Source organism: Eulemur rufifrons, chromosome 6 (assembly GCF_041146395.1).
Source record: "Eulemur rufifrons isolate Redbay chromosome 6, OSU_ERuf_1, whole genome shotgun sequence".
Taxonomy (NCBI): Eukaryota; Metazoa; Chordata; class Mammalia; order Primates; family Lemuridae; genus Eulemur; species Eulemur rufifrons.
This window is the reverse complement of record NC_090988.1, coordinates 103,752,074-103,765,167: the sequence shown is the minus strand read 5'-3', so window position 1 is coordinate 103,765,167 and position 13,094 is coordinate 103,752,074. Positions and strand designations below refer to the sequence as shown.

The window sequence follows — 13,094 nt, the reverse complement described above, 5'->3', positions numbered from 1 at the left end:
TTTCCATGTTTGCCCCTGAACGGAGACATTTTAAAAGCTCAGAAGGCAAAGGTCACAGAGAGAAAGCTGAAAGCTGCCTCAGTCGCCCGGGGCAATGTGCAACGTGGACAGGGCTAATCAAGGTAAGATGACAAAAGGGCTTGGTCCCTTAGCTTAATCCTCCGCTGGGAACCCAAATCCTTTTTCGGAAGAAAGGGTAAAGTGGCCTGGGGTGGAGAGGAAAAGTTCCTGGAATTTAGGCATAGATGTAAAGGCTGGTAAGATTATGGAAGTTAGTTACAGTGTTTAAACAGGCTTTACGTAAAATAATTTTGACGTCTTTCCCAAAGTGTTTTATAAAAGTGGACCTTGTGTCTGACCCGGGAAGGTTTCTCTCCTGCCTGGGATTGCAAAACACAAGGCAGTAAACCTGCCCCCTGAGCAAGGTTCATGGGACATGCTGAGTGGGAACAGCACGACCGCCCAGCCCAGAGTGCAGAGTCCCAGCTGGAGTGCCCTCGGGGACGTTCTCCCCTGGCAGCCCTCAGTGTCCCGGGGCTTACAGCAAAGGCCTGCCACCACTTCCCTGGGACGACTACCGGGACCTTGAGTATAGAATTTCCACTCGCGTACGACAGGCATTTACTGTCTTGCTACGGGACATTAACTGAAGCCACCCCTACAACTGAAGGACATAAAATGATTGTGACACCTGAAACACCCTGACGTGACGTCAGAGCAACACCAATGGGGAAGTCGGTGCCTGGAAGAGTCCCACAGTCCAGCGGAAATGGTTTGTACAGGATCGCGCTAGCCGGGGAGAGCAGGGAGGAGACAGGAACAAGCAGGGAGCCCTTGCCCGCCCCAGGGCTGACTCTGGAACCCTGGGAGGAGCTGCCGGAGACCCCACACAGCCCTCACCTGCCAGCGGATTGCGGACGCCAGCTCCGCCGTGAACAGACGTCTGGCATGGGAGGCCACCACTCTGATTGAAGAAAACCTTTTTCCTTCTCAGCTACTTATGGCTTGGAGAAATTGGGTAAAGTATACTTTTGTGACCAAAATTTACCTCTCTGATTGCTCCAGCCCTGGGTCTGGGGGGTGATGGCACAGGGACCCACTGTCTCCTCTCTCGGCCACAAGGGACATACCTTCTGTTCTTAAGTCCCTATTAAATGTTTCTTTCTGAAACTGGATTTGTCAGCCTTTCAGCTTCCTTGGACTTTGGGACAGGCCTGCATAGACCTGCCCACTGCGACAGGTGACTTTCACCCCTTGGCTCCCGTGCCTAGTGCTGCTGTGACATGGGCGTGCGGGGTGCAGCCGGGCCATATGGAACGGGTGCATCTTGAGCCCCCCTGCACCCGAAGTGCAGCCTCCTCTCCTGTCCCGGGTCGGGCCTGAGTGCCGTGTGCCTCGCCTGGCGGGCACTCGAGGTCTTGCCAGGCGCTGCTTCCCTCTGTCTGCACTGACCCGACCCACCCGAGGCTCAGCTTCTGCTTCACGCAGTCCCTAAATTTAAGTAATGCAGGGACTCTTCCAGAAGCAATAAAGGAATTCTCTGGAGGCCGGGCACGGTGCCTCACACCTGTAATCCCAGCACTCTGGGAGGCCGAGGCAGGAGGATTGCTCGAGGTCAGGAGTTCAAGACCAGCCTGAGCAAGAATCAGACCCGTTTCCACTAAAAAAAAATAGAAACATTTAGCTGGGCAACTAAAAATACAAAAAATCAGCCAGGCGTGGTGGCATGTGCCTGTAGTCCCATCTACTTGGGAGGCTGAGGCAGGAGGATCGCTGGAGCCCAGGAGTTTGAGGTTGCAGTGAGCTATGATCGCACCACTGCACTCTACCTGGCGACAGAGCAAGATTGTGTCTCAAAAAAAAAAAAAGAAAAAAAAATTCTCTGGGATGCCCAGGGCTAGTTTAATTTTTAGTACAGAACTGCTTTTAAGGGCTAAACGAATACCCGCTATGAAAAGGTCTAAAAAACCCCCATGGCCGTGATACAGGGCTGCAGACGAGAGTGGGCTGGGGAGGTTCTGCCCTGTTCCCCTCCCTCCCGCACCTCCACGTGGATGGTCCCACCCTAGGGATGCCTGTGCCACCTCCCAGCCTGTGCCACACACGGGGCATGGTCACCACGGTCTGAGGAAGGGCAGGTGTGGCAGCCCTCACTGCTGCAGGTCTTGGGCTCTGACACCTGGGTCTCCAGCGTTCCTCTGGACCCACAGCTGACCGACCTCACACCTGGTCCCAGGCTGCACGGCAGTGACCGGTCCCTGGGTGCCTGGTCTGACTCTTGCCCAGTGTCTTTGGGCCCAGGCAGAGCTTGTGCTCGCGGACCAGCGTGAGGAGCTGCCTGCCCACCCCAGGCTGAGAACCTGTCCTGGCAGGAGAGAAGTGTGTGCCTTGTGGCAGCAGAGTGAGGGCTCACATGCCACTCCTGGGGCCCAGCCCTGGCACGTGGGCAGAGGTGCCAGTGAGTACGGGGTCTCCCCCCAGCCCAGTGGTACCAGGGTGTCTGAGAGGAGCCTGTCTGACCAACCCCTCGGCATCATCCTGGGTCCTGGCTGCTCCCCATCCACCTGCTGTCCTGGGCCACCTGGGACAGGCCTGCCCCCCTGGTCACAGCACCCTCTCCAGGTCAGAGAGGCCACCGCCCACCCACATGTCTGATGTCTTCTGGCCAGCCCCTGCTGGCCGGCGGCAGATGGAGCCTGCTGCCCGGACATTCGTGGTGCTGCTGACGGCCCTCCCCAGGTGAAGACAGCCTGTGCCCCAGCCACTGCCCCGGAATCCCATGACCTAGGGGCTATCACTGCCCTCTGCTCTGGTCTGTGTGACTCACAGGTGCTCAGGGTGTCAGTCTGCAGACTCCACCAGCCCAGCTGCTCAGGGAAAGCCCGCACCCTACTGGGGAGACAGATGCATCTGGGCCATGGGGCATGGGCCACTCGAGGCATTTGGAATCTGCAGGTGTCCTGGAACCAATCTCTCAGACACTGTACAGGCCAGACAATGCCTCTGGTGCTCACAGACTTTGAGGGATGCTCAGGAGATTGATGAGCGGAGAGGAGCTACAGCATTTCAGGCGGAGGGAGGAGTGGCAAGGGCAAAGGCACCCAGGGAAAGGCTCGGACATGCTCCAAAAAGGAGGCCTTCACCAAGAAGGGCAGCAGGGGTGACTGGAGATCCAGGCTGTGGGCCAGCTCTGCAGGGCAGAAGGCCCCCAGGAACAGATCCCATCCTTGGAGCCCAGCGCGTGCAAGTTCTAGAGAAATGAACAACAAAACCCTTCGCTGCTGCATGGCAACATGACCTGGGATCCTCTCACACCTTCCATCTCAGGGTTTCCAAAGAGGAGCATCACCACCTTCTCGGCAGAGTCCCTGGTGCCAGGCCCCCAAGCCTCCCCCTGCCCCACCGGGGCACCACAGCACACACAGGATGCCCCAGAACTCCACGCTCGGGGAGGTGTGCAAGCCCCACGATCAGGACCTCAAATTTGACCTTGGGGAAGAGCCCTGGGAGGAGGCTCAGCAGGGCAGGCTGACCAACCCCCCGCGGACACCTGCAACCAACTGCCCTCCAGGAAAACTGCTCCAAATGCAGCTTGGCCCAACAGCGCCCTGGATTTTGCTCACCAAACTCAGTACTCCTGGGGCACCCTCATCTCCCAGGAGCTCAGCCCAAACCCGAGTGACCCTGGACACCTGTCATCCCCCAACTGCTCTGGCCAGGCGGAACCCATCACCCCACGCCGCCTCCCTGGATGCTTGAAGGGCCCCGCAGGTGCACCTGAGCAGGGACGGCCACTCAGGCCCCTCTGCTGCACGCACGTGGCCCGTCGCCCTAGCTTCCCCGCCGTCCTCTCAGCTAATGGCCGCAGCCAGCTTCCCCGGGGCCCGCGGGCGAGCTCTCACCCCCGGCCGTGCGCCCAGAGCAGGGGGCTGTGCCCACCACTGCGGGTGTCACAGCCCCGGCGCCCGGGGGCTGGCACAGGTGGTCCTCCACGACCGGACGCCGGCGTGCCGGGTCCGCTCGGGTCTGGGGCGCACGCGCAGGGGACCCGTCCGGAGCCCTCCGCGCACGAGCGGACGCCGCCGGGGAGATGGGCGCATGCGCGCAGCCCCGCGCTCGGCACGTGACCCGCAGCCTCCGGAACGCGCGCGCACACGCCCCGCGCACGCGCAGGCTGAGCGCCGTGCCCGCGCCATGGCGTCCGAGCGGCTCCAGAGCCGGCCCGCCTGCCTGCTGGTGGCCAGCGGCGCCGCCGAAGGTGAGGGGCGAGGTCCGCGGGGGCGCCGCCGGGCGGGCTCCGAGGCTGTCGGCCTGCGGACTGCGGGCGGGAGTCACGGCGGCGCCGGGAAGAAGCGCAGCCGGGGCGCGGGCGGGCCGGGGTCCCGCTTCTGGGGCGCTCCTGTCGCGGAGACCGCGGGCCGGCGGCGGCAGCCCCTCGGGCGGAGGGAGGGGCGAGGCGGCTCCGGGGAGCTGACCGCGGCTCTGGGCTCTGGGCTCGGGCGGAGGGTCCGGGAAGGGGCTTTCGGAGCGACGGGACGGCCAGGCCGCGCGCCCCTCGGCACCGGGGTGAGCTGGCCTGGGGCTCACGCGGGACGCGGTGGCTGGTGGGGGTCCCTGTCGCGGGCACGGATGCTGCTCAGGCGGGGTCAGGCGCCCGGCGGGGGGGGGGGAGGATGAGAGCTGAGCCCTTTGCAGAGCCTCACCTGTATTCTCCGTGTCGGAGAGAGTCGCCCCACAGGGAGGTGGGGCCAGGGTCGGGAAGTGCCGGGAAGTAAGAGTTCGAGGAACTGCCCGTGGGGCAGAGTTGGGGGGTGTTTTGGGGAGACTTTGTTTTTCCTTGATATACAAACATTTTGCAATGAGTATGTATTAATTGACGAGTGAATAAAGATGAAAATTCAGTTTAGGGAATAGGATTCCAGGATTAAAATAAATGTAGAAAGAAGTTGACCATGCCATTTCAGAAGTACACGTGTGGGGCCGGGCGTGGTGGCACCTGTAATTCTGGCACTCCGGGAGGACGAGGCAGGAGGATTGCTTGAGATCAGGAGTTTGTGACCAGCCTGAGCCAAGAGCAGGATCCCATCTCTCCCCCTCCCCCCCAAAAAAAGAAAAAAATTAGCGGGGCATCCTGACGTGGGCCTGTAGTCCCAGCTACTCGGGAGGCTGAGGCAGGAGGATCACTTGAGCCAGGAGTTTGAGGTTGCTGTGAGCTATGATGATACCCCGGCACTCTAGCTGGGGCAACAGGGCGAGACTCTGCCTCAGAAAAGAAAAACCCACTTGTGGTTTGTGCTCTCTGGCAGTGCAAGTGGCAGGGCTTGCCTTTTCCCTGGTGGGCTGCAGCCCCCAGAGTGTACGGGATTGCCTTCTGGACTTGGTGTGGTGTTGGGTTTTTTTTTTTTTTTCCCTAAGAGCCGTGTGTGTGTGTGTGTGTGTGTGTGTCTGTGTGTATGTTTTTTTGTTTTGTTTTTCTTGTTTTTTTTTTTTTTTTTTGAGACAGAGTCTCACTCTGTTGCCCAGGCTAGAGTGAGTGCCGTGGCGTCAGCCTAGCTCACAGCAACCTCAAACTCCTGAGCTCAAGCGATCCTCCTGTCTCAGCCTCCCGAGTAGCTGGGACTACAGGCATGCACCACCATGCCCGGCTAATTTTTTCTATATATAGTTTTAGCTGTCCATATAATTTCTTTCTATTTTTAGTAGAGATGGGGTCTCGCTGTTGCTCAGGCTGGTCTCGAACTCCTGAGCTCAAACGATCCGCCTACCCCGGCCTCCCAGAGTGCTAGGATTACAGGTGTGAGCCACCGCGCCCAGCCATGTTTTTTGTTTTTTTTTGAGACAGAGTCTCACTTTGTTGCCCAGGCTAGGGTGCCGTGGCATCAGCCCAGCTCACAGCAACCTCAAACTCCTGAGGTTCCTTGTGCCTCAGTCTCCCGAGTAGCTGGGACTACAGGCGCACACCACCATACCTGACTAATTTTTTCTATATATTTTTAGTTGTCCGGCTAATTTCTTTCTATTTTTAGTAGAGACGGAGTCTCGCTCTTGCTCAGGCTGGTCTCGAACTCCTGACCTCGAGCGATCCTCCTGCCTCGGCCTCCCACAGTGCAAACAGTAGAGGCGTGAGCCACTGTGCCTGGCCTTAGGAGTCCTTTGATGGGCATAAGGGGGCTGGGTACATGGGGAGGGCAGAATCCCAGAGCTCCGTTGAGGAAAGGGGTCCTGCGTGTTCTCCCTGGAGGGAGTGGGGAGGTGTCAGGACCCACCTGCGGTCTGTGGGACAGTCTGCTCACTGCCGCCCTTCCCTGGTCCAGCTTGGGGACTGGGGGCCTCGGTCCCTGGTGGTTCAGTGAGTGCATGAGCGGAGTGGAATTAGATGTCACCCTCTGGTTGGTGTCCCCGCAGAGGTCTTCACTAGAGAGGGTGTGTGTGAGGGTGGGTTGAGGCCAGGAGTTGGGGCGCGAGGGGCGTGTGTGTGATGGACACTTGGGATGGGTTGGGTCCTGCCCCAGTTCCAGCTCAGGGCTGGAAGCTCCAGGTGCCAGGGTGGGAGGATGCCGGGCCCCTGGTTGGCTTGGGGGTCTGGCTGGGGCCAGTGGGCTGGAGCGGGCAGAGCACAGACCTGGCTGTGCCCCTCCTGGACATGAGTGGGTGCTGCCTCTGCCTCAGGGTTTTGAGAGGTGGGCCCCTGGGGTGGGGGAGAGAACTACCCTGAGGAGACCAGGACAGGCCCCGGGGGCATCTGGGCATCTGGGGGAGGGTCTGGGGGAGCAGGCTGGCCTGTCATGCCTGTACCTACCTGGGACCCTTCTGCAGGTGTGTCGGCCCAGTCCTTCCTCCACTGCTTCACAATGGCCAGCGCCACCTTCAACCTGCAGGTGGCCACCCCTGGGGTAAGTCCAGCCGCTGCCCCCTCTCTGGACACTTGGAGAGTGCTCGCGCTCTGCGGGAGGAGCGGGGACTGTCCCCTTTTCCTGGGCTCTGACCCACCTGTCGGAATGGGAGCCTTTCTGTACAGGTGTGCGAGTTTGTGTGCTGAGATGAGGTACGGCCCCATGTGGGCAGGTGCAGATGTTTCCACTGGGGGGACTCTCGACCCTCTGGTACCAGGGGACCCAGGGGTATCAGACATAGCTGGGTCATAACAAGGATGCAGTTTGTGTTTGTCACTGCACATTCGAGTCACCTCCAAGGTGGGTGGGACAGTTCCTGCCACTGCATGGGCAGGAGACTGAGGGCCAAGAGGGAGCAAGGGGTGGGGAGCCGTGGTGAGACCCTGGGGTGTGCCCTCAGACATGGGACTGTGCTCGGCCACCATGCATGGAGGTCCCACTCATCGGGCCTTCCTTGGCCACTGCCTGCTCCTGCTGAGACAGGCTCAGTGGCCACGGAAGCCCCCCGGCCTGGGAAACCTGGTGAAGTGGCCAGGCCATCAGGGGCCTTTGGGCCCCGAGGGGATGCTGTTGGGTCACAGCCCCGCATCAGTGTTGCCAGGCTCCCGCTGATCCTGCTGTGAGGTGGGCCCTGCTGACCCTCACCTTTGCTCCTCCAGGGCAAGCCCATGGACTTCGTGGGTGTGACCGAGAGCAATGCACGCTGGGTGCAAGACTTCCGCCTGAAGGCCTACGCCAGCCCTGCGAAGCTTGAGTCCATCGACGGTGAGTCCAGGACCCCCTCCTTGCTGGGCAGGCCGTGTTCCTCCCCCGCCCCCGGGGTTCCAGATGGCCTTGGGGTTTCAGCAAGTTCCCTGGCTCTGCCCCTGAAGCCATGGAGCACTGTGACCATCTGGGGCAGTCTCCAGCCCCCGTCCTGGGTTCCTGGGCTCTCCTGGGGGAAAGCAGTGGGCACGTGGAGACGGGAAGGCCAGAATGGCCCACTGGAATGTGGCGTGGCCCTTCGGAGCCATAGCCCATGGAGGAAAAGCGACAAGTGATGTCACCTGGCCAGCTGGTCCCTGTGGAGGGTCTGCCCTGGCCGTGCGGCCTCTCTGCGTGACTGCTGTGTGGTCCCCCGCAGGTGCCCGGTACCATGCCCTCCTGATCCCCAGCTGCCCCGGGGCCCTGGTCGACCTGGCCAGCAGCGGGTCCCTGGCCCGCATCCTGCAGCACTTCCACGCTGAGAGCAGTAGGTGGCCGCCGGGACGGGGGGCCGGGCGGGCGAGCAGATCCTGGAGGAACTGGTCTGCCAGCCGAAGAGGCGGGAAGATACCTGGGGGGGGTTGTGGGTCCCTGGTCAGGGTCAGGCCAGCACTGCAGCTCTGGGTGGGTGGCAGTGACCGCCGAGGGTGCAGGTTCAGATTTGGGACCTGGAAATGCGCGGTGTGGACAGCCTCAGTGGGTCTGACCCAAGTAGCCGAGTTTGCTGTGCGATCCACACAGACGCTTGGTCTCCTGCCAGTCACCGCCTGTGAGCCTGCCAGCTGCCCTCCCGGGCCCCCAGGAGGGAGGCGGGGTGCTGGCTCCGTTCCTGGGGGAAAGCGCGGCATCCAGGCTGGGGTCTGGGGTTCGGGCCAGCAGGGCCTGGGCGGACGCTGTTCTGAGGAGACCTGGCAGCCGCCCTGGCCAGGGCTGGGCTGTGGCGAGCATGTCTGCGGGGGTGGATCTTCCCGGGGGGCCAGTGCGCGGGCAGGCTGGGGTTTGCACAGCACCCCCGGTCAGAGGGAGCGGGGCCTCTGTCCCCAGCACCGCCTGGGCGGGCGGCGATTGTTCCTGGCCACTCAGCCATGGGGATGCGCTCGTTCCAGACAGCCTTTGGGGAGGAGTCAGCGGTCCCACCGCAGGGCACGGGCACCGCCTCGGGGAACCTCTGCCACCCACACAGGGGCTTCCTCTCTGCAGCCCTGCAGGGGCCTTTCCCATGGCGTCTGCCACTGTGGCAGCCAGGGACGGCTGTGCGCTTGGCCGTGGCCGTGTCGTGTCCTGGGGGTTGGTAAATAGGCCTGGAACCTTGCTCGTGTGTGTTTCTCAGCCACCAGCACCGGAGCTTTGGGTGCTAAACCAGAGCCTGGTCCTGAAGCAGCAGCTCAGGGTGGCTCCCAGGGAGGCGGGTGCTGCCAGGCGCTGTGTCAGGCTCAGGCCCGCCATGCCCTGCTGCTTTCAGAGCCCATCTGTGCGGTCGGTCATGGCGTCGCCGCCCTGTGCTGTGCCACCAATGAGGACAGATCCTGGGTGTTCCACGGCTATAGCCTGACGGGGGTGAGTGCTTGGAGGGCAGAGGCCGGTGTCCTGGGTTGGGCCCCCAGAGCAGATTCCTGCTGGCCCCAGGTCCCTGTTGTCCCCGTACGGCTGGGGCTGCTCTCTCCGCCTGAATTGAGAACATGTGTCCCACGTGGCTCGGGACGGTTGGGACCTTGGCTGTTGATGGCAGGGGACAGGCTGGGAGCCCTCTGGGATGGGGCGAGGGGCATCGTGGGAGGTTCTCTGGGCCACCTACTCTGCCTGCCGCCAGCTGGGATGAGGGTGGAGACTCCAGAGCCCCTCCACGCAGCTGTGGCCTGGGGCTCCCCACAGCCCGGGGCCCTGGACAGCAGACGCTGGGAGGGGTGTGGGCGGCAGGTGCACGTGGGCCGCGTCGGGGCGCTCAGAGCCCTGTGGGCATGTCCCCGAGACACAGCGATCTGGTGGTCGGTCTGAGACCCGCGGCAGTGACGTGGGCTCTGGACACCCGGGGCATCAGGACTAGCCGGTGCAGAGGCCCCCAGTCACTGGCCCCCTTGCCCCACCCCACTGCGGTGTCACCTTCCCTGCTGAGGGGCTCCTCAGTGGGTGCCCGGAGCTGCCCTCTGGGGCGAGACACCCCTTGTCTCGGGTCCAAGTGGCCGCGATCCCCTCGTGAGCCTGTGGTTAGACTTGTACCTACGTACGCTGCGTGTGCCCTGCCCAGCCCTCTGCCCACCGCGGGGCTCAGCCCTGAGGTTTCTGGCCCGTCTCGTTCTGGTCAGCTGTGTGCTCCAATGCTGGGGAGCCAGCCCCGCCCAGGGACACCCCACAGGGGAGGGCCAGGCCTTGGCGCCGGCCACCACAGCCTCGTATCTGTCATGAGCAGGGACACCCCCGCCCCACCCCCATGTGGTGGGTGAAGCTCCCTGCTGACTCGACCTCCCGACACCTGGGGTCAGCCTCAGGGGCAGGGGTGGGTGCTGGGGGCGGCTGTCCAGGCTCAGGGTCCCCCCGTGTCCTCCCCCACAGCCCCCAGTGTGTGAGCTTGTCAGGGCCCCTGACTTCGCCCGCCTGCCGCTCATCGTGGAGGACTTTGTGAAGGACTCGGGCGCCAGCTTCAGTGGTGAGCTCCCAAGGGCGCCCCCCACACTGACGGGGGATGGGGTGGGGGCTTCCTGCTGCAGCCTGCAGACGCCCAGCCCGGCCGGCCTCGTCGACCTGCGTCCCGTGTACCCCTGTGGCTGGCAGCTCGCACCCAGGCAGGCTGACGCAGCTCCTGACCCACTGGAGCCCGCCCGGAGCCAGGGGAGTAGGAGGGGGTGCGTCGTGGGGGCATCTCCTGAGGCTGGTGTCCTTGGTCCTGCTCAGCTAGCGAGCCCGATGCCACGCATGTCGTGCTGGACCGCCACCTCGTCACGGGCCAGAACGCCAGCTCCACCGTCCCTGCCGTACAGAACCTGCTCTTCCTCTGCGGCAGCCGGTAAGGGTACCGGGGCGGGAGGGCTCCTGCTCGACCAGCTTCTTTACGGGGCCACGGCCACGTCGGCAGTGTGAGCTGCATGCTAGTGCCCGAGCCCTGACCACACGTTCCTCCTGCAGGAAATGAGCCTGCTGTGTGGACGCCGCCACCGGCAGACAGCCCAGGTGCCGCCTCCGTGAGCCTGCCGGGACCCTGCCTCTTCCCTCCCAGCGAGAGACCCTCGACCCGCGATGACAGCCTGGTCTGGTCCCGGTGGGACTGTCAGGCCTCCAGGAATGAGCTGTGGGGGTGTCGGCTCAGGTGGAGGGACTGAGCCCCCGACCCCCTGCATGTTCTCAGGTAGGAGGCAGAGACAAGGCCCAGGCCCTGCAGGAGCTGTGCTGGCCGGCGGTGGTCCCCAAGGCCCCCAAGCTGAGCATTCCGGGGAGAGCTGGCTGGCTGGAGGGGTCAGCGGCAGGAGTCCTGGGTGGGGGCTTGCTCTGCTGTGGCCTCGGCTGCCCCCCACCCTTTAGCTGTAGGGGCCTTGGGGGAGCTGGCTCAGAACTCATCGTGGCCAGAGGTGAACAGGGAAGCTTCTGGTAGGTGCGGCCTCCTGTCCCCAGATAACCTGGTGCTGGCAGCACTTTTCTGCTGAAGAAACTGCCCTAACTTGAACCCCTGCCTGGTGTGTGGTTTCAGAATGTAACGGGGACCCCGTCTAAGCTCTGGGATGGTGCTGGGGGCACCGCGGGGTGGATGCAGTGATGTTGCCCTGTCCCACGTAGGCAGCGCGGGACAGTTTGGTTGTGAATATCCTACCACCGTGAGGTTCGCCACGACCGAGTCGCCGCTCCCCACAGCCCTGGCCAGACAGCGCCAGCCCCCGCCCCCCAGACCCTGGACGGGTCTTTACTGGGAACCCGCGTCCCCCCTGGGCACTGCCCAGCCAGCCCCTGGGGGCTGCCCGTTGGTCCTGGAGCGGGGCCTCTGCGAGTGGCTCCGACCCCCTCGTCCCCCGCCCGAGTTCCTTCCTTCGCCTTTCTCCTGCCCCCTCCCGGCTCGGCTTGTCCGACTGCACGGCTGTCCCCAGTAACCGGGAAGGAGGCCCCTGGTGACTGTAAACCTGTCCAGTAAGGAAGATCAGAACACAGTGGAAGGAGGAAGCCAGGCACGTCCCTGTCCTCGGAGGCCACTTCCCCCGCCCTCCAGCGTCTCCAGACCGTGCTCAGAAAGATGCTCTTGCGCACTCGGCTGGCTCTGTCCCCCGTCTGCCCTCGTCCCCGTGTGGTGGGTGTCCCTGGACACAAACTTCTGTGTTTAGACTAAATTTAAGATCATGCCTTCATGTCTTAGTCCATTCAGGCTAACAAAATACTGTAAATCGGTGGCTTATGAACAATAGAAATCTATTCTCATAATTCTGGAGGTGGGAAGCCCAAGGTCAAGTTACTGGCGCTAACCGCGTTGGTGAGGGCTCCACCCTGTGACCCAAGGGCCTCCCAAGGGCCCCACCTCCTGATCCCAGCACCTTAGCGGTGGGCATTTCAGCATGTGAATTTTGGGGAGATACATTCAGACCGTAGCAGGCCGTGTTACAGAGGTAGCGTGCAGAGCCTGTGACGGAGCTCGTGTTCCAGGTCACGGCGTGTGTGTGGTGTGTGTGTGTGTGTGCACGCGTGTGCATGTACGTGCGTGTGCATGTACGTGCGTGTGCATGTGTGTGAAGAGGGGAGCTGGGCTCTGACGCCTGCGGGTCTTGCGTCTGCAGCCACGTGCACGGGCCGGGCCTGCTCCCGGGGCCTCCCCACCGCACTCAGCCCCCTCCAGGGGCCAGGCAGGGGCTGGGGTGGCCCAGCAGGAAAGGGATAAACCCCCAAAGGGGCAGCTGGGTGGGGAGGGTTTCCCCACATGCCGAGTGTGTGTTAACAGACCCCCTGCATCTACCGAGAGAAACGAAAGCCCCACAGAGATGGGACGTGAATGTTCGTACAGGAATTCGCGGGTGTGAGTGTTCGTTAATGTCGATGGCTGCGCAGTATGAGCAAGGGACGAAGGGCCATGCCAGGGACTCCTGCCTGTAGCTCTAGCGCTCAAGGGAGCATCGCAGGCGCTCAAGGACACGGTAACTGTGATCGTGCGCTGCACTCTCGCCCAGGTGACGCTGAGACCATGTCTCAAAATTAAAACATAATGAATGAAGTTCTTTTTGAAAAGATTTTAATTTTTTTAGGTGAGGTCTCTGCTGCCCAGGCTGGAGTGCAGTGGCTGTCCACAGGCGGGACTGTACTCACTGTGGCCTCAGCTCCCGGGCTCCCACCATCCTCCCGCCTCAGCCTCCCCAGCAGCTGCGACTAAGACAGTCTTGTGACCTCCCGGCCATCTCCTGTGGCACAAAGAACAAAGGACCCTCCCCTGCCCCTCCCGACCACGGCCTCAGGCAGGGATGTAGGTTTTAGTTCTCAAAAAGGGTGGGAGAG

At 62.4% G+C, this 13,094-nt stretch overlaps 1 protein-coding gene across 5 annotated transcripts; it reads left to right on the top strand.

The window, feature by feature from the left end:
• Positions 1-488: 488 nt before the first annotated feature.
• On the top strand, positions 489-12,274 carry GATD1 (glutamine amidotransferase class 1 domain containing 1). 5 transcript variants are annotated; one of them, XM_069471864.1, is made up of 8 exons: positions 489-1,018; positions 6,817-6,893; positions 7,553-7,658; positions 8,017-8,124; positions 9,100-9,194; positions 10,188-10,281; positions 10,527-10,638; positions 10,758-12,274. In XM_069471864.1, the coding sequence occupies exons 2-8, from the start codon at positions 6,852-6,854 to the stop codon at positions 10,762-10,764; spliced, it is 564 nt and encodes a 187-aa protein (XP_069327965.1). In that variant the 5' UTR covers positions 489-1,018; positions 6,817-6,851; the 3' UTR covers positions 10,765-12,274. The 5 variants fall into 5 exon arrangements, with proteins under 5 accessions (XP_069327965.1, XP_069327968.1, XP_069327967.1 ...); XM_069471862.1 differs by lacking the exon at positions 489-1,018 and adding an exon at positions 4,124-4,258; XM_069471866.1 differs by lacking the exons at positions 489-1,018; positions 8,017-8,124 and adding an exon at positions 4,122-4,258.
• The last annotated feature ends 820 nt before the right edge of the window (positions 12,275-13,094 follow it).

Coding starts and splice junctions, on each gene's coding strand:
- GATD1 (XM_069471862.1), top strand. CDS start 4,195: ATGGCGTCCGAGCGGCTCCAGAGCCGGCCCGCCTGCCTGCTGGTGGCC. Junction 4,259..6,816: donor GGCCAGCGGCGCCGCCGAAG/GTGAGGGGCGAG, acceptor ACCCTTCTGCAG/GTGTGTCGGCCCAGTCCTTC. Junction 7,659..8,016: donor GAAGCTTGAGTCCATCGACG/GTGAGTCCAGGA, acceptor GGTCCCCCGCAG/GTGCCCGGTACCATGCCCTC.